The sequence below is a fragment of the Helianthus annuus genome, chromosome 13, assembly GCF_002127325.2.
Source record: "Helianthus annuus cultivar XRQ/B chromosome 13, HanXRQr2.0-SUNRISE, whole genome shotgun sequence".
In the NCBI taxonomy this organism is placed as follows: domain Eukaryota; kingdom Viridiplantae; phylum Streptophyta; class Magnoliopsida; order Asterales; family Asteraceae; genus Helianthus; species Helianthus annuus.
Genome location: NC_035445.2, coordinates 139,217,409 through 139,236,612, shown reverse-complemented (window position 1 = coordinate 139,236,612; position 19,204 = coordinate 139,217,409). Strand labels below are relative to the sequence as shown.

General features: G+C 35.5%; 2 protein-coding genes and 1 non-coding gene across 3 annotated transcripts; all 3 read right to left on the bottom strand.

The window, feature by feature from the left end:
• Positions 1-860: 860 nt before the first annotated feature.
• On the bottom strand, positions 861-4,396 carry LOC110899521 (plant UBX domain-containing protein 10). Its single transcript, XM_022146407.2, has 4 exons — positions 3,379-4,396; positions 2,467-2,637; positions 2,173-2,376; positions 861-1,285 (listed from the first exon to the last, which is right to left on the bottom strand). The coding sequence occupies exons 1-4, from the start codon at positions 4,174-4,176 to the stop codon at positions 1,055-1,057; spliced, it is 1,404 nt and encodes a 467-aa protein (XP_022002099.1). The 5' UTR covers positions 4,177-4,396; the 3' UTR covers positions 861-1,054.
• A 2,891-nt stretch (positions 4,397-7,287) lies between these two features.
• LOC110899522 lies at positions 7,288-9,686 on the bottom strand. Its single transcript, XM_022146408.2, has 4 exons — positions 9,525-9,686; positions 8,531-9,366; positions 8,208-8,461; positions 7,288-8,136 (listed from the first exon to the last, which is right to left on the bottom strand). The coding sequence occupies exons 1-3, from the start codon at positions 9,601-9,603 to the stop codon at positions 8,423-8,425; spliced, it is 954 nt and encodes a 317-aa protein (XP_022002100.1). The 5' UTR covers positions 9,604-9,686; the 3' UTR covers positions 7,288-8,136; positions 8,208-8,422.
• Positions 9,687-15,919: 6,233 nt separating this feature from the next.
• On the bottom strand, positions 15,920-15,993 carry TRNAV-AAC. The gene has a single exon. It is a non-coding gene; the product is annotated as a tRNA-Val (tRNA).
• Positions 15,994-19,204: the final 3,211 nt, after the last annotated feature.

Below are 19,204 nucleotides of genomic sequence, written 5' to 3'. Positions count from 1 at the left end.
TTGTTTTTTATTCAATTTCTTTGAGAGAATAACAGATAGGTAGATAGGTAGAGAGAGAGGAGGGAGGAGAGAACAGAGAGATAGATGAGTTTAGAGAGAGAGATTAAAGGTTTTTATTTTTTATATTTTACACAAATAGTCCCTTGTTATAATTATTTACTCAATAGTCCCTAGGAATATAAAATGACAAGAATACTCTCATCTGCAAGGCACATGACCATATTTCACCAAAAAATCTAACTGGGTTAGGGCTAAAGAACATAACGTAAAAGATTTTGGAACATTAAGTATAGAATTTGTCAACTTTTGCGCTAAAGAACAGCGTCTGGAATTTGGTGTAAACATAAAGGATAAAACTTGTAATTTACTCCATTATTAACAAACAAACATGAACAAAAATCCTACGTGGTAAAATTATATGTTGAGATTCCAGCTTATCATCTTAGATGGTTAAAAGTTACATGTTAAGATTTTAGCATATGATCTTAGTTAATTAAAAACTACCAGTTAAGATTGTCATCACTCTAAACCCAATCTCCACCCAATACAAAATCCGCCTTCAGATGTAAAAATCTCAGTTACAACTCTTAAAACTCTATTTTTAATAAACTCATTCTAACGAACTCAAATTACGATTTATTAACATTATATAACATATTAAAATATTCAGTACTAATGTAGGTAAACGGGTATAGCATTGGTTTCAGATAATCAAACGAGTATCGCCTAATACCATACTTAGTTTCATACCCGAAAACCCGCTCCAAATATTTTGGGTTTCGGGTTTCCTGTGGGATTGATAATTTTTATCCTTAAAGGTAAGAAGCACACACATGACCATGGACAGAAGCTCTTGCAGATACATTGAAAAGAAATACGATGGTAATATACAAAAGAAAATTATTAAAAGATTCCAAACAAGTCACCTAACCGAAAAAACTGTCAAAAAATGGCAACCAACGTTCAATTTGGTGTCAATGTGTACTTAACGTTTGCAATGAAACAGAAATGGTCTTGCAAGACTGAAAACCAAAAAAAAATCCTATTTAAAGTTTCATGAATTCAGTTCGACAAAAAGACTGACCTGAGGGTGTAGCCCAGCCTCTTTAAGCGTTAAAGATAGTTTGTCCGGACCGTAGAGAACACGAGGGAAGTTGGTGGCAAGAGTGTAATTTCCAATTTCTAAGCTACTTGAAGAGTCAACAAAGTCGTATAGAGACTGTATTGTAGCAGTACAGTAAAATCTCCGACCCTTGCGATCCCCGTTTGGTAATCTCACCAATACCTGAGTTCATCCCACAGTAAAAGTATCTTATATATCCATCATCTATGAGATTTTAATCATGTAAGATGAGATGTTTTTCTTTACAAAAATGAGTTATTTTTAAAAGGCTTGATGACGTATGAAATAAACATGTTCATGAACGCATACGAACACAAAATGTTCATGGACATAAATGAACACAAACGAACATTATATATACATTTTAGAATAAAAACGGCATTTTTCATCAGAAAGAAAGATTACGAAGAATTCACCAAAACTAACTAAGTGCTTAACATAACTATCCGAACATAGTTGGCATAATTATTATAAACATAATTAACACAAAAATTAAGAAGTTTGTCAAGCTTTAACACAAACTGAACTTGAAATGGTCAAATGAAGGATGTTGGTGGAGACGTATAGTATAACTATAGCTACGAGTTCAAAGTTTTTAAAACTAAAACCAATAAAATATAAAAATAACATAAAAGAACCTTTAAATGAACATAAACGATAGAACATAAATGAACACATTACCGAACCTTCACGAACATAAACGAATGAACGAAGCCTCTGCCCATGTTCGTTTGTTTGACTTTTCATACGAAATTTCTTGTTCGTGTTTGTTCATTTATTAAACGAACGAACTTCCCACCGAACGTTTCATGAACTGTTCGTTAAACGTTCGGTTCGTTTTCACTACAGCCCTAGATGGGGCATTTTGTCTTATAGCAGTAGAAGTCAAACGCTGGTCAGATATAATGGAAACTCCATGACATAGAAGTCGTTATGTTAAATAGCAACTAACCCATAATTGAAAAAAAAAATGATTGACCCCATTTGTCGTCAAGCCTTTTGATGCTAACCAATTAAAAAAAATCATTAGATGAGGGAAAATGGAATACCTGTGAAACGTCGGGCCCTTTTTCGGGTTCTGGGCCCAAGGACAGACCTTTCTCCTCACGCAATTTAACCAACGCAGCTTCTCTCTCGGCAGCTTCACGGGCTGCTTTAGCACGGGCCTCTTCTTCTTCTTTCTGCTTCCGCTCAGCTTCAGCAGCTTCTCTTGCTAGTCTTTCTTCTTCTTCCCTTCTTTGTCGTTCTCTAGCCTGATGTGCCATCATTAAAAGTAGTAATAATGTTATGTATTTGGTGAACTATTTATTACGATGCAGATAAAGGATTAGATTAAAACATACTTGATCAGCTTCAAGTGCAGCTTGGTATGCGGCATCTTGTTCCTCCCTCAAACGTATGTTGTTCATACGCTCCTCGGCCTCGAGTCTTGCAGCAACAAGGACTGTGGAGCTTTCTTCTAGAACTCTCTGCAACGATGTTAGCATTTCTTCAGGGGATTTAGGCCCCTCGATCTACAACAAATATAAAAAAATGAAATCAGTACAAATTACAAAATAAAAAAATATTAGTGATTTAGTTGAAAACAACCTCTGTTCCTCAATCAGACGTAAAACACTAACAATTAACAATTAAGACTTAAAACACTAGTAGGAAAAATAAGAAGAAAGACGAATGGTAGAACTAAGAAAAAAGGCATTGATATCCGGAAAACCGGTGATATATCGGTCAAATATTGGTCCAATATCGGTCAATATCATCGATAATATCGATACTGATATATTACACCGATATCTCGCCAGAGGACCGATAACCGACATATCACCAATATATGATATAGCGGCGATATTAACTGCATAGGATAAAACCTTTCAAAAAACTGAGTAACCATTTATTCTGAAGCGGAATACTAAGATAAGAGGTCGTATATAAAACGTCCCTTAATCTATCATATATTGTTGGCTGTAGTAAGTTGATTTTAAAGTAACAAGCATTACTAAAATTTGAAGGATTACAATATATGTCATTTCTAAACCTCTCTAAGGGGAAATGAGCATTCCAATTCTCAAAGTTCATAAGATATATAGAAAGAACAAAAGTAAATAAATGGTTGATAACAACAAACACATATAACCAAATTTTCCTTTAACTGATTTAGTTGTATTTGGTACTTGATTTTAGTTTCATATAATCAACAGTTCAACACAGTTTCATAACCTTCAAATATACTGAAATCACGTATTTAAACCACAAACCTGCTGTAACAAAGCGATCCTCTGATTCGTCGCCGCCATAACCACCGCACAAAACGGAAACCTCGACGCTTTCAAACTATTCCCCATCTTAAACCCTTCAACTCCCCTAACACTCCCACCCCACGCCACAAAATTCTCATTCACAAACTCTGACAACACCTCCGAACACAACGTCTCCACACAAAACCTCTCGGTATCCGGATGCTCCGGCGAATGCAAATACACAAACATCAACTTAAACTCCCGCCTCGACCGCTGCAACACCTCCATAAACCCCTCACCTACAAAATTCACATGCCTATTCCCAAACTCCCTCTCAAACATTTCAACAAACTCAACCGCCTCAGCACCGGCCGAATTCGCAGAACTCGAACTTATACGAGGCGAGACCGAACTACCGAACCCTAACACACCTAAAGTATAGGACAACACACCACCGGCAATCCAAAAACCTAATCCAATTGCACTGGAAACTAACCCTAGGCTACTGGAAACTATAGTAATCGGAAGCGTAATAATATTCCAGACTAAACTTGTTCCGTTACCGTTGTTAACTGTTTCTGGTGGTTGAAATGTATCGATCGGAGTATTGTTACCTGTGGCGGTGGCGGAACTGGCGGCGGAAGTGGTGGCCGGAGTATTATTATCATTTTTGACGGTGGATGAGGTGGAGGTGAAGGTGGAGATGGCTTGTTCGAGGTCCCAGTTATGGGCGGAGAGGATTTCGGTGCATAAATCGATGTCTTCGACGCCTGTGATGGCTTGAAAGTATGATAATTTGTCGGTTGAATCGGTCATTTTGGTGTGATTTGTGGGGGAGGTGATGAAGGTTTGATCGGTGAAGTGGTGAAATTAGGGTTTGGAGATGATGAATTGGTTGATTGTTTTGCGATCTTATCGAAAGAGAAGATGAATTGAATGAGGGTAGTTTGATCGTTTGGTTATCAAAACAAGACGAATTATTAGTAGTTAGGATGGAAGGTGTGGGATGGACCCCGGGCTTCATCAAGACACTATAGCGATACGTAGGATCCACATCACTCAGGAGGTTTTATAATGTTTCTCTTAGCTTGGACGGTGTTCTTTTAACTTGTATGGTGTGGAATAAAAGCTCCTTAGACCGCCCGTAGTGGGGCGTTTTTTTTAAAAAAAAAATCAAAAATAACGCCCCAAAACGCCCCCCCTTCCACTACACCCGGCGTTATAGGCGTTTTTTTTTTTGAAAAAAATTGTTCTTCGCGTTTTAATTATAACGCCGAGGCTTTGCTTGCATGTGGCCACATGGTGGGTCCAAGGCTTTGACTAGCAGCCGTTTTATTTGAATAATGTGCAAGGGTCCAATGGGAGACTTCCAAGTGTAGTGTCATTTTTTTTTTTCTTTTCTCTATAAAAAATAATTGTTTATTGATTGGAAGGGGCGTTATTGGTATAATGCCCCACTACGCCACTTTTGCTATAATGCCCCATTGCTGATTAAGACGCCACGTGTCGGATAATGCCCCATGGTGGGGGCATTATAACCCACTACCACTACACATGGTCTTATAAACAAAATTAAAAAAAAAATTGTATTGGTTGAAATGCATGTGGCCCCACCTGAACCCTTCTTCCTCCTCGTTACCATGGTGGCGCTGGAACCATGGCGCCCCCTTTAGAGTTGATGGTATGGATGGTGGCGGAGGGGTGGCGCTACCGGAGGTGATGTGGCATGGGTGGCGCCCTCCACACCCTCCGACCTTATAGTCAGTGTTTTCAGACCGGACCGGAGGTTGAGCCTGTACGGGTCATGGTATCGGGCCGGAAATGCATTAAACCGAAGTTGAATCGGTGACCCGGCGGTTGAACCGGGAAACCGGGCGGTCAGACCGGTTTTTGAAAGGGTTGAACCGGTTTTTTATAATTTTTTTTCAAATTTAACTATATTAATTTTTATAATATTTACGATATCTTCCGGTTCTTACGTCCTGTCGGACCAGTCGGACCATTGAACCGGTAAGAAAACCGGTTCGACATCCGGTCCGATTCTGAAAACACTGGTTATAGTTTTATATTTTGCTTTTTTAATAACTAGTGGTTACACCCGCTCTTCGCGGCGGAGGCGGCAATAATGTTAATAGCGAGAATCTGGTCGATATTGGTTCGTTCCACTATGATATGGTGCTGATACTCGTTATAGAAATCGAAAGGGGAAAGTTAAAAATTAAAGTCGTGGCAAGTCCAAAGGTGGTCAACACGTGTTTTTTTATTCGTTTTCAAAAAAAAATATATATATATCACGTATATAGTTTTTGAAAAAAAAAAATAAGAAACAGAAGTTATAAGAAAAAATAAAACTGCTGGGTAAAGGTGTATAATATTTATTGTGCAAAGAGTTTGAAACTTTAAAAAATTAAAAATAAATAGATAAAGACTATAGAGTTACTATAGCTATGAAGATGTTTTTTTAGTATATACCCCACCCCATCGCGCATTGCAGCGGGGAATCTGTGTACAAATCAAACAATAAAGATCAGCTTTTTAAACTACTATATTACAATACAATATATGTATTCAAAACCAACTTGTAATAATTAATAACATGGTTGTAAAAATCGCGACTAGCCGGCGATTAATCGCTGACTAGTCGCTAGTCGCCCATCAACTGAGTAATTTTCAGCTAATCAGTAAAAAAAATCGCTATTCGGCCTAGTCGGCCCTAATCGCGACTAGTCGGTCGGGAAAAATCGGAAAAAATTGGGAAAAAACAAAAAAAAAAATCGGAAAAAATCAGAAAAATCGGAAAAAATCAGAAAAAAATCGGAAAAAAACACATATTCCAGCCAAAACCTCCCAGATTCCGGTCAAAACTTGTCCACTTAAAAAATTACGTATAAAAATATATGTATATATGTATAAAAACTTAAAATTATACATAAAAAGTCCGATCCAATTAATCCCGATTAATCCCGAGTAATCCCGAGTAGTCGCTAGTCCCTACCTCACCGACCCGCTAGCGACTAGCGAGTTCTCCAACCTTGATTAATAATGACCAGTTTTAAAACATCAATTTTAGATAACTTAAAAGTAAATTTATAATTTTTCTCGATGGGTACCAGATTAGTCTATTTTCTAAAAAACTATAACGCGAATTAGTAGTAAAAAAATTAACAAACGAAAGTTATAATAGGAAAATGAAAGTATTGGGTTAAAGGCCTATATTATTTAAAGTCTAAAGGACTAATTTGAAACTTAAAAAAATATTATAGCATTGTATGTAGAAACGGTTTAAAATGGGTAATGATAACTTTATTGGAGTTCAGGGGACGTTTAATAATTTTATCAAAATTCAAGGGTTAAGAATGTAAGTTGCTTTTAAATAAAACTAACAAAAGTTGAGGAGGGCAAAATGGTAAGAACCAAAACCTTGGTGATCAAACATAAAAAAAAAATTCTTGTGAGACGGTTACAAATGCCACTCAAAGATAAGTAAATTACAAAAATGTCGTAAATAATATAAAGAGTTAAATTCAATTTTGCTCCTTGAGGTTTGACAAAAAAATCGATTTTCCTCCAAAAGATTTAAAACATCGATTTACCTCCAAAAGTTTCATAAGTTGTTTCATTTTTATCCAGACCTTTAACAACATCCATTTCCTCCATTAAATCTAACCCATGTGCATGTCATGTGATGAACATCTTGGTCATTTTCCCTTTAATTGACTAATAATTTTTCCCTTTAACTCCAAAAGTTTAATCACTTGTTTCATTTATATACTTTTTGAATCATATAGAAAATATGTTCTCCAAGATCCATAATTTCATACGAAATTGCTGCTGCAAATACATGACTAAAATGCATTAAAAATGATAAAAATGACCAAAACTAATTAAAATGTGTGAAAAATGACAAAAAAAACTTTATTAGGACCAGTTAAATCACAACCCAAAAGATAAAATAATTACATCACAACCCAAAGATAAAATAGTTTGAAGATTAAACATAGTTCATCACGTTAAACAACCTAAATGATTAAAAATTTCAGTTTCATCACCCGAATCATCATTGCTGACTTGCTGAAGGAGGCACTCACTTGCATGACCTCTTGTTATGACCCTTTTCTCCATATTTTCCACATGTTGTGGTGCTTCCAATCCTAGACATCTTCCCACTCACAACCGGTTGACTTAGTTCTTCAGAAGTTTTCTTTCTCTTTTTCTTGGGCCTTCCAATTTGTTTGTGATGCTTTGGTGGGGTAAGCTTAGTTGGGCAAGCAGAAGGCATCCACATATCCCTTCCATTTATTGGATCAATTGTGTTAGCATATACTTTCTTCCATGTGTCTAACCAATACACCTCAGAAACCCAATTCTCTGGTATGCCAACATCCATTCCATGTTGTTTCATGTTCCATATCACAGCTACTGCATGCCTACATGGCATGCTAGTTAGCTCCCATTTTCTACAAGAACAAGTTTTTGTTTCAACATTAACCGCATATTGTGATAAAGGACCCCTAGTAACTTGATATTTGTTATTCCCACACCAGATGACGTTGTAATTAACGGCCTCAGATTTGATGGTTTCAAACAACTTTGTGGCCTTAGGAGTCAACGGGCCAGCAGACTTAGAAATTATTTTGTGCACAACAACTATTCTTTTCATCAAATATTCCCTAATAAACTCCAAACATGTTATCACAGGCTTGTCCCTCCCCCCTACTAATTGCCTGTTAAATACCTCACACAGGTTGTTCAAAAGCACATCACTCATACATCTTCCTGCATAAGTTACATAAACAATTATAAATGCGATGACAAGTACACAATAAGTATAAAGTAAGTAATAATACCTGTGAAATGGGCTCTAGACCAGTGCTTTGGGGGAATTTCTCTAAGTCAATCATGTAGTGCTAGATCCTGGGTTTTAATCTCTAACATTGCTTTCTCAAAATATGGAATTGTAGTAGCATTTGCACAATTCCAAAGTTGGTTCTTATATAAGTCCCCTCTCCACTTTGACTTCATGTTTTCATGAATATGCCTCAAACAGTATCTATGTTCCGCACTAGGAAATACATTGCGTATAGCAGGTAGGTATAATGCCCTACATAAAAAATAAAGTTAATTGAATAATAAATTTGGAACATCACTTATGAAAAGAAAAATAAGATACCTTTTGCCTGTCACTAATGAATGTGAAGTTAGAGTTGGATGACAAATCAAGGTCATGACCAAGGCATTCTAAGAACCAAGTCCAAGCACTGCATGTTTCAGCTTCTACCAAGGCATAGGCCACAGGATATATACCATTATTTGCATCTATAGCTACTGCAGATAAGATTTGCCCGGGAAATGGCCCTTTCATGAATGAACCATCTAAACCAAGTAACTGTCTCCCACACATCTTAAACCCAGCCTTCAAAGGCCCTAAGCATATGTATATTCTCCTGAACTGCTTTGTTTCATTTGAAGGGTTGCATTCCGTTTCAACATCAATAGTCACAGTAGTACCTGGGTTGGCCCTTATCAATTCTTCACAATAATCTCTTAAGATTCCGTACTGAGCAACATAATCTCCTTCAATCTTTTTAGTAGCCTTGTGTTTTGCTCTAAAAACTTCATAATCCTCAGTAACTTCATCATCCTCAAGTACAAGTCTTGATGAAGGGTTGCCATATGTAGTCAAACTAGAGACCCCATGCTCAATAAATATGTCCATGACTTTATTGTTGGCAACATATTGCATAAAGTTTATAACATCTGAATCATTCCATAGGCCCCTCAAACCATGATCCAAATCTCGATTAGGAATCAAAAAGTGGTAAAAAAACACTTCATTAGATGGATAACCTAAGACCCTAACCATTGACATGACTTCAATGACTGAAAATTCATCTGGATCCACCATGTCAAAGTAATCTATACGTCCGTTGAGATACCTTCTTCCCGGGGTACTGGTGAAGTTTCCTCCATGGTTAAACCTCAATGAGAAAAGGGTTGGGTTGCGGCCTGATAAAAATTAAACATAAGAGGTATAAAAAAAATCCTATCAGTTTCGATTACATGTTGAATTATACAACATCAATTTGTGACTTTATATTGATATTTTAAATCATCAAAATTGAAGTTAAACTTTTTACCCAAAAAAAAATTGAAGTTAAACTCACCATATACTTGAGTAGGATCGAATACTTCTCCTGCTCTTCGAAAGGACCATAACTTGTGGTTGTTGTCATTAGGGTTCATGGTGGCATGAATGGTTTTTTTGAGATGGCAAATAACGAGAGCAGCTTTGTTTTTGAGTAGGTTTTTTATTTTAAGTATGGAAAATAATCAAGATGCTCATCACATGACATGTACATGGGTTAGATTTAATGAGGAAAATGAATGTTGCTAAAAGGTCCGGATAAAAATGAAACAACTTATGAAACTTTTGGAGGTAGATCGATGTTTTAAATCTTTTGAAGGAAAATCGATGTTTTTGTCAAACCTCGGGGAGCAAAATTGAATTTCACTCTAATATAAAAGTTAAGTATGTGAGTGGATGACACACTTGTAATTAAATTCAAAACAATGAATATTGTATACACTGTAGCTAATGATGTGTTGAGTTAGGATATAATAAAAAGTTTATTTGGGTAGGAAGCCTAGTAAGTAATCTTGACCATCCATTTATTTAATCAAGGGCTAAGATTAAATGAGTGAAATTCAAGGAGAAAAAGGAGGCGCGTGGGTTTATCTAGGGCCATTCTAGTCAATCCAAGGCAATAGTTTCTCTCTCCTCCAATTCCCCCCCATTTTTTAAACGTTAATAACTCTTTCATACGAGATTATTTTTTTATAAAAATTGCACCAAAAAAACAAGCGTTTTTTATCGTTAAAACGAGTATATTATTGCTATATTTTCGAAAAAAAATTTTGAAAACCCAGTTGCGTAAAACGCAATGGAAAAAAAACCTAAAAAATGACATTTTTTCTAAAACGCAACGCACCAAAAACACAAATAAATGTCTTATTTGTAAAACCCAATGGCCAGAAACACAAAGAAATGTCTTATTTCTAAAACGCAATAGCCTAAAAACACAAAAGAAAGTGTAGTTTCTAAAACGCAATGGACTGAAAACATATAAAAATGTGTTTTACCTAAAACGCAATGCACCAAAAACACAAACAAATGTCTTATTTCTAAAACGCAATGGCCAGAAAACACTTAAAATGTCTGTTTTCTAAAACACAATGGACTGAAAACACATAAAAAAGTGTTTTACCTAAAACGCAATGCACTAAAAACACAAAGAAAATGTTCTCTGTAAAACGCAATGGCCTAAAAAACAAAAGAAAATGTTCTCTGTAAAACGCAATGGACTGAAAACACCTAAAAATGTGTTTTACCTAAAACACAATGACTAAAAACACTTCAAAAATGTGTTTTTCTAAAACGCAATGGCCAGCAAACACATAAAAATGTCTTAGTTCTAAAACGCAATGGCCTAAAAACAACAAAGAAAATGTTCTCTCTAAAACGCATTGAACTAGGACAATAGTTTTGTCTATGAATTGTCTGAACCAGGAAGTAGAAGATAAAAAGTTGTCTACGAATGCAGTTTTTCAGAGGCAATTTACAGAAAATTAAATTTTCTGATGCATTTTTATTAAAGCAATTTAATCGACAAGCCAGGGGCTCTGCCCCTTGGACCCCGCTACCAAGGGCGCTGCCCCGGGACCCCCGCTAAGATCGTAAAACGCAATGTCTAAATCAAAAACCCAGATCGTAAAAATGAAATTAAAGAATTTCTTACATGGATCAAAGCCGATTTCTTCAACGATTGACGAAAGATAGAAACACTTATCAGCGATCGAATCGAACGGATCGAGTGATTAACTTCAAAATCACGGGAAAAAAACGAGATTTTGAATGAAATTAAACTGGGTTTTTTTCAAAAAAAAAAAAAAGCTGAAGAACACATTGATCGGGTGTTGGAATCATTGATTGATGACGAAAATCGCATTATAATGTAGTGATTATTGAGACAGTAAGTGAAGAAAAGGTTGAAGATGGTGGGTTTTGAAAATGGTGGATTTTGAAGTTATTGGGGAAAAGAAGTAAGAAGAAAGAATTGGATTGACTAAAATACCCTTTCTCTTTATTTTAAATTTTGTCACATGTCATAATCCTATTGCTTCCTATCATTCCTAGGTAAAATAAACTTGCTATTTGATCCCACCCATGATGTGTTTTAATATATAGTATAATTTGTTTGTAGTTTATTGTTTTGTTGAATTAACAATGATGTTGATAAATTTATATACCTTATAGTTTATAGCCTTTTTTTAACAGTCAATGAATCCTCCAAATAGCTTACCGGTGAAATTCACCACATCACAATTCACTCACCTCTGAACCGAGGAAAATCCTCACCTAGGGCCGAAGCCCGTGAACACTAGCCCTAAGGCACGACAGTGCGATGAGGTAAAACCCCCTCTTTCTTACCAATCCACCACCAGGTACTTTATAGTATAGGGATGTTTTTAATAACTGTTTTATTAAAACACTAGAGTTTTTTTGTTTCATCTTCTTCCCATCTAACAGAGGTGTGTATTAGATTCAAACTTCAAATGACTGGAGCTAAAAGATTGACCGAAAGTCCGAAACTAATGAACTTGTGTCCGAAACTTTAGGCTAAAAGTATTTGTTAACCGTTTGTTAATGAAATTCGGCCTAAAACTTTTAGCCTTTTTAATGAGTTTGTGGCTTTGAGCAATTGAGCTACAGATCTAATAGCAAACATTATAAACAAGTTTCTGTGCGGTTTGGTTCAGTTTTGATGCAATACAGTTCAGTTTGTAACAAGACATAACCAAAACAAACAAATGATTTTCTCGTTAAAAAAACCGTTTGTTATTAGTTTGGGTCATGGCCTCCCATGACCACTGGTTTCACATATAAAATAAGTAACACCCATGGACTATCACTAAGAACTCACTAACAAGATTTCTCCATGTTAATGATACTTTTTAAAAAAAATGAACTACTGAAACAAACAGTTGTTTAACTTCCCAATTTTCTTGATCCACAATAGTTACCAAGCATCCATCATAGCCCATCTAGAGTGTAAAAATGATCTAACAGGAGCATGCATGGGTTCAATCGTGGCGTCTTCGTTTAGACTTTAGAGAGCCTTTTGATCCGAAGATTGAGTTATTAGCTTGATTGGGCTCATGGGATGTTATTGGGCCGAGTGGGCTTCAGGATGGAGAATGACAACCTGAGAAGGCTCAAGAAAAGAAATTATTTAACATGATCTTCTAGTTTATTTAGCTAAATATTTTTCTATTTGTGGTGATTTGGATTCCTAGTTTATCTTTTTGTTTATTATAAGAACTAGATTGAAACCCCGTGTATTATACGAGTTGCATAAATGTAATTTTTTTATAATAAATGATAAAAAAGATATATCTTTAAAAAAACTCGTATATTGCACGTATTGAATAAAAAGTAAATTACAAGTTTTGTCCTTTATCTTTGTACCAAATTTCAGGCAGTGTCATTTACCTTTAAAATTGATGAATTTTGTACTTAATGTTTCTAAATGTTACACGGTTTGTCCTTTAGCACTAACCTAGTTAATCTTTATTGTTAAATTAGATAGAAGATGGGTATTTTGGTCTTTATATTTATTTGTTTAAAGATAATTTAATAAATAAAACAAACATCATCATTTTAAGTCATCTCCAGCCCATTTTCCATTTTCCCCAACTTATACCCAACCAAAACCCTAGTTTTTCTCCCCTTTCTCTCTGTCACCTCTCTCTCCCAGTTGCCAACACCACCCAACATCACCATCTGCAACCCACCACCAGAAACTAACCACCACCTTCAATTCGTTACCACCACAATCAGACACAACCGGAATCAACACAACAAACACTGTCTCCCACATACCACCACCACCACTACCCACACCGTTGGTAACCGCCATCGCCACCCCTACACCACCCGCCACTGCAACCGCCATTCCCGTCAACCTCCACCACCATAGTTCACCCTCCCTTCGATCAACACCATTAGCACACATTACACACAAACAATAAAACTAAAAACCACAATAAGACCTTTACAATCCTGAAGTCTGAGCACACCTCTCCCAACAGTTGAATATGAGGTGTCTGTTATTGTGGTTTCCGGTTGTGGTCAACAGATCTGAACAAGATGAACAACAAGTGAACAATGTATTAATCCTTGAAAACTGGAAACCCTACACGAATCTCATCTTCGAGTAATGGTTCGTTGATGTATTTGTTCTTGTTCGGTGTCATCTGTCATGGCGATTTGGTAGATTTGGGGTGATTAGGTGGTGGGTTTTTTATGGGTTCAGTGCAATCTATTGGGAAATTTGGGGAATTTTTGATGGATTTTGTGCGGGTTAATGGATCTTTATTATTCTGGTTGTGGGTGTCAATTGAATGATGTGGTGGTGCGTCAGACATAGTGATCGGAGCAAGAGTGACAGCTAAGGGCGGTGGCTGCACTTGAGCGAGAGTGAGAGGGGTGAAGAGAGATGGGCTGTGAAAGAGAAAGTTATATGATATATATATATATATATATAATTTTGTTTTATTTATTAAATTATCTTTAAACAAATTAATATAAAGTCTAAAATAGGGATGAGCAAATCAGACCCGGTACCGGTACTGAACCTGTACCGAATTTACCGAACCGAGTGCTTTTTCGGTACCGATTCGGTACCCACTTTTGACATTTTCGGTACCGGTATTTACCGATTTTTACCCTCAAATACCGGTACCGAACCGGGTATATTCGGTACCGGTACCCACTTTTAGGGATTTTCGGTACCGGACGGTACCGAGCTCATCCCTAGTCTAAAATACCCTTCTTCTATCTAATTTAACAATAAAAACTAAACTAGGTTAGTGCTAACGGACAAACCGTGTAACATTTAGAAACATTAAGTACAAAACTCATCAATTTTAAAGGTAAAGGACACCGTCTGAAATTTGGTCCAAAGATAAAGGACAAAACTTGTAATTTACTCTTGAATAAAATATAATGTTATATGTTAACACATACAGTCGTCAAGTTTATCTTTTAAAAATGAACTTTGATGTACTATTTACTTATTATAACATTTTACTTTATTTTTTTATTTTGCGTAAATGTAATTTTATATAATAGATAATAATAAAATATCTTTTAAAAAACTCGTATATTGCACGTGTTGAATAAAATATAATGTCATATGTTAACACTATATAGTCGTCAAGATTTATCTTTTAAAAATGAACTTTGAATCTACTCATATTAAAAACAAACGTTCATTCTTATCTAAATTTTTGTTTAAAATTATTTATAGGAAAAGTAAATATTTATTCTTATCTATTTTTTTAATTATAATTATTTAATATGATCATAATAAAAACAAACGTTTATCCTATCTAATTTTTTGTTTAAAATTTTATAGAAAAACAAATATTTATTCTTATCTAATTTTTTGTTTAAAATTATTATTATTTAATACGAGAGATAAATAGGAAAATAAGATAAGAATGTACCAGGAAGTGACACGTGTCAAAAAAAGGTTTTCATTTATTAGTATAGAAAGATAGGGTTTGAATTGTTTTTAGTTAGTTGATTATAAAAACTTTTAAGTTTTTTAACTTGATCGGTTGTAATCTTTTTTTTAAATCCTTTGCTTGTTAAGTCATTTGAACAAGGTTGAAAAACTCGCCTAGTCGGCCGGTGAGGTGGGGACTAGTGACTACTCGGGATTAATCGAGATTAATCGGATCAGGTTTTTATATGTAATTTTCAGTTTTATGTATACATATACATATTTTTATAGGTAAATATTTTAAGTAGCTAGTTTTTATAGGTAAATATTTTAAGTAGCTAGTTTTTAACACTTACTCAACTCATTTTTTTAAGTATACAAGATTAAGGGGCTGTTTGGTAGCCTCTTAATGACCATTCAGATGCTACCTCTTAATGGTTTAAAACCTCTGAATGAATAAGAGGCAACCTCAAGTCTGAATGGTTAAGAGGTAACCTCTGAATGGTAAATCATCACATGTCACATTCTTCTACCTTCTCATTGGTAAAATTCTTAATGGTTCCATTAAGAGGTAGTCTCTTAATGACCATTCAGAGGCTACCAAACAACCCATTGTTAGAAGACACATGGTTTGGTTGGAAACTGGCAGGAATTTAGAGGTTTTGGTCGGAATATACAGGTTTTTTGCCGGAATCGCCGATTTTTGACTGGCCGACTAGGTCCGACTAACGATTAATGAACTGATTAACGAAATATTACTTAGTTACTGGCCGACTAGCGATTAATCGCCGACTGGTCGCGATTTTTACAACACATTTGAATATGCATGCATGTGCATTTTAATTTATAATGTGTTTACCTAAAAATATAGATGAATAATTTGTCTACCTAAATATATAGATGAAAGTGAAAGAGACAAAAAATATAGACTCGATGATAAAGAGCTCTTTTTCATGCAATTCTGCATTTAAATCAGGGAAATAAAAATAATATGGCTTCGCCCGGGTTCGAACCGGAGACCTTCAGTGTGTTAGACTGACGTGATAACCAACTACACCACGAAACCAATTTGTTTTCAAATGCTACATGTTCTCTCCTTATATAATAACTTTTTTCGGCTAACCAATTTTTGGGATGATAACGTATTTAGTTGAACATATTGTGCTTTGTGATATGATTTGGATCTTGTATAAAACAAGAAAGTTGATAGATGAAAATAATATATAGTATTTTTTTTGTATGAATAACAAATTATTGAGACTTTTGTACCGGATGAAGAAAATTAGAAAACCATAAATATTTCTCCGTTCAACAATATTAAGGTATCTAGGACTTCAATTTTCCTCTTCCAGTTTCCCGCTGGGCTTTGTTCTAATAGATTTGCTTTCCAAAATTAAAAAACGAAAGTTATGTAGTGTAACCAACTTTTTAATACAATTTTCATTATAATTTTTCAATACAAATATGAGTTCCTTGTATTTATGTAGCCCATTAATTTTAGTTAATATGATTGTCCATAACCAACTCAATTCACATTTCCAAATAAAGTCGTTGGACATATCATCAACTAACCAGACTAAATCACTAAATGTATTCACGTTCTTTGAATTAACCCACAACTATAGATTAGGAATCATCTAGAAAAAAAAAAGTTAAACAGGAAACGGTAATCAAATGGCTGCATGCTGCTGTCATGTGTACTATATGTCCCTTTCGAGAGCTGTCATGATGCACACACGTGGCTATTCTCATGCAGGGGAACTCTTGAGCTGGTTGAGTATTCGTAAATTAAATGTGGGTATGATCCTGTATGCCCATGACCATGCGTGCTGTTCGGGACCATACCTCTTCATCGTGGTAATTAGTTATGAAGTTAATCAGGGCCGGCTTAAGGGGGAGTGAAATAAAGCAAGAGCTTTATGCCTTCATTTTCTTAAGGCCTCAATTCTAAGAAAATATTTTATACATTGGTAATTTTGGCTTTGAGATTGTTAACATTGAGGTTTATGATATATAATTTTGCGTTTACAAAGATGATATATGCATAATAGGATCCATAGCAATTTTTTGGTTTACAAAAAGGGCCCTAATTTTACTATCCGCTTTAGGCCTAGAAAAATTTAGAAAATTTTGAGTCGGCCCTGAAGTTAATGCAGGTTGGCAATTTCAGATTAGAGAAGAGTGCATTAATGCTAAAAGAAAAAAAAAACACATCTCGTCAAAATTTATCTCAACACAAGTTTTGTCCTTTATCTTTATACCACTTTTTAGGCGATGTTCTTTTTAACGAATGTTGACAGGCGGTGTCCTTTACTAGGTATTTTGTTGCAAGTTTAATCCTTTACACCCAACCCAGTTAAAAAACCATGTTAATTGTTGGGTATAAAGGACTAAACTTGCAACAAAATACCTAGGTAAAGGACTAAATGTGCAACAAAATATCTAGTAAAGGACACCGCCTGTCAACAATTAACATGGTTTTTTAACTGGGTTTGGTGTAAAGGACTAAACTTGCAACAAAATACCCAGTAAAGGACACCGCCTGTCAACATTCGTTAAAAAGGACACCGCCTGAAAAGTGGTATAAAGATAAAGGACAAAACTTGTAATTTTTCCTAGAAAAAAAGGCTTTCGGTTGGCATCGGGGTTCGGTTCGTTACAGATACTCGCACTCGATATAGCAATCGACATGTGTTTTACATCGATCGAAAACCATAAAAAAACCCATACTAGTACCGATGTTCGAATGGTAGTGGTTCGGTTCGTCATGGTACAAGTAAGGTACCGACACTTGATACAATTTATGATACCATAAAATACTCTATTGCAAATACAAATCCGTTTTCAACTAAATTTATATTGGAACGTCGATAAAACTATAATAATGAATACCGTACTGATATTGTTCGGACAATATTGGATCAGTTCGTCATAGTAAAAATATAATTATATTTGACCCGTTCGATTTTGGAACAAAACTTATATGATAATCACGTAAATAAAAAAAATGTTAAAAATGATTTCAGTAAATAAACTTGTCGAAAAACAAGCCGAAAGTAATTATAATAATATTAATAAAATATAATAAAGAAATTAAAAAATTAGGAAGCCAAAGAAATGGTAAGGGAGAGCAAAACAATCAGTTAGTAAGGCCATGTGTAGTCATAAAGCTTTTTGTGGGACGTTATGTGATAAGTGGCGAAACACGTAAGAGAGAGTCTTTATACAACTTGAGTGTGTAGTGAGGATATATACATGTATGAGGCTTTATGTATGTATGTATATATATGTGTGTGAGTGGAGAAGAAAGGGCCACGCCGATATGCTCTTCGCAAGGACCCGGATTCACCAGCCCATAGCGCCCGCCGTAGTGGTGTGGCGGGGGCCATGCTTGTTTTTACCGTGATATACAACCCCACTACGGGTGGGCTAATCTCTACATAGCTTTCCGTTTTCAATTGTTACGGGATACTTCATTTGTACATTGGCCTTAGGCTAGACGGTATGGTAGAGACTCATCATTGGAGGATGACCCGCCACGTAATCGCAACGTCATAGTCTTTGGAGGATGCCCCTCTAAGGATGAAACCATGGAAATGGAGGATGAGCCTACCCCACCAACTTTATTTATTTACCTTTTTAGTTTTGGCAAATTAAATATGCAATATATACATATAAAACTAAAATTAATATAAACTCTAAAATAAATATTAATTCCAACATTACATTAAAAAAAACCCACATATTCTTAAAAGAAATAATAAAAACTACGAGTCTTTATCCGGCATGTAGTCGTTAGATTCGTTTTGTGCGTTGTTCTAAATGTACTCCACCAAGTCCGCTTGTAGGTTTTGATATATGTACTTGTTACGTTGCGAAAATCCGTTTAAATCTTGTTGTTTCAAACTCGCTGGAACAAAATTCCCAATAGACGCGTTTTCGTCGTAGTCACAAATCGCTCTACCTTCGTCTTCGATGATCATGTTATGCAACAAGATACAAGCATACATAATGTATCGCAACCTCTGTGGTGTAGAAGAACGTGTTGGATGTTCAATGATATGCTATTTTTGTAGAACCCCAAAACACCGTTCAGTATCTTTTCTCGCCCCTTTTTGAAGCTTTGCAAATTTCTTTCATTTACCGTCTGTCGAGTGCGGAATAGTTTTAACGATTGTAGAGTACGTTGGGTATATTCCATCCGCAAGGTAGTAACCCCGCCTGTATTCGACCCCCAAAACCGTAAATCAGGTGTCTGGACCTATTCCTGCTACTAC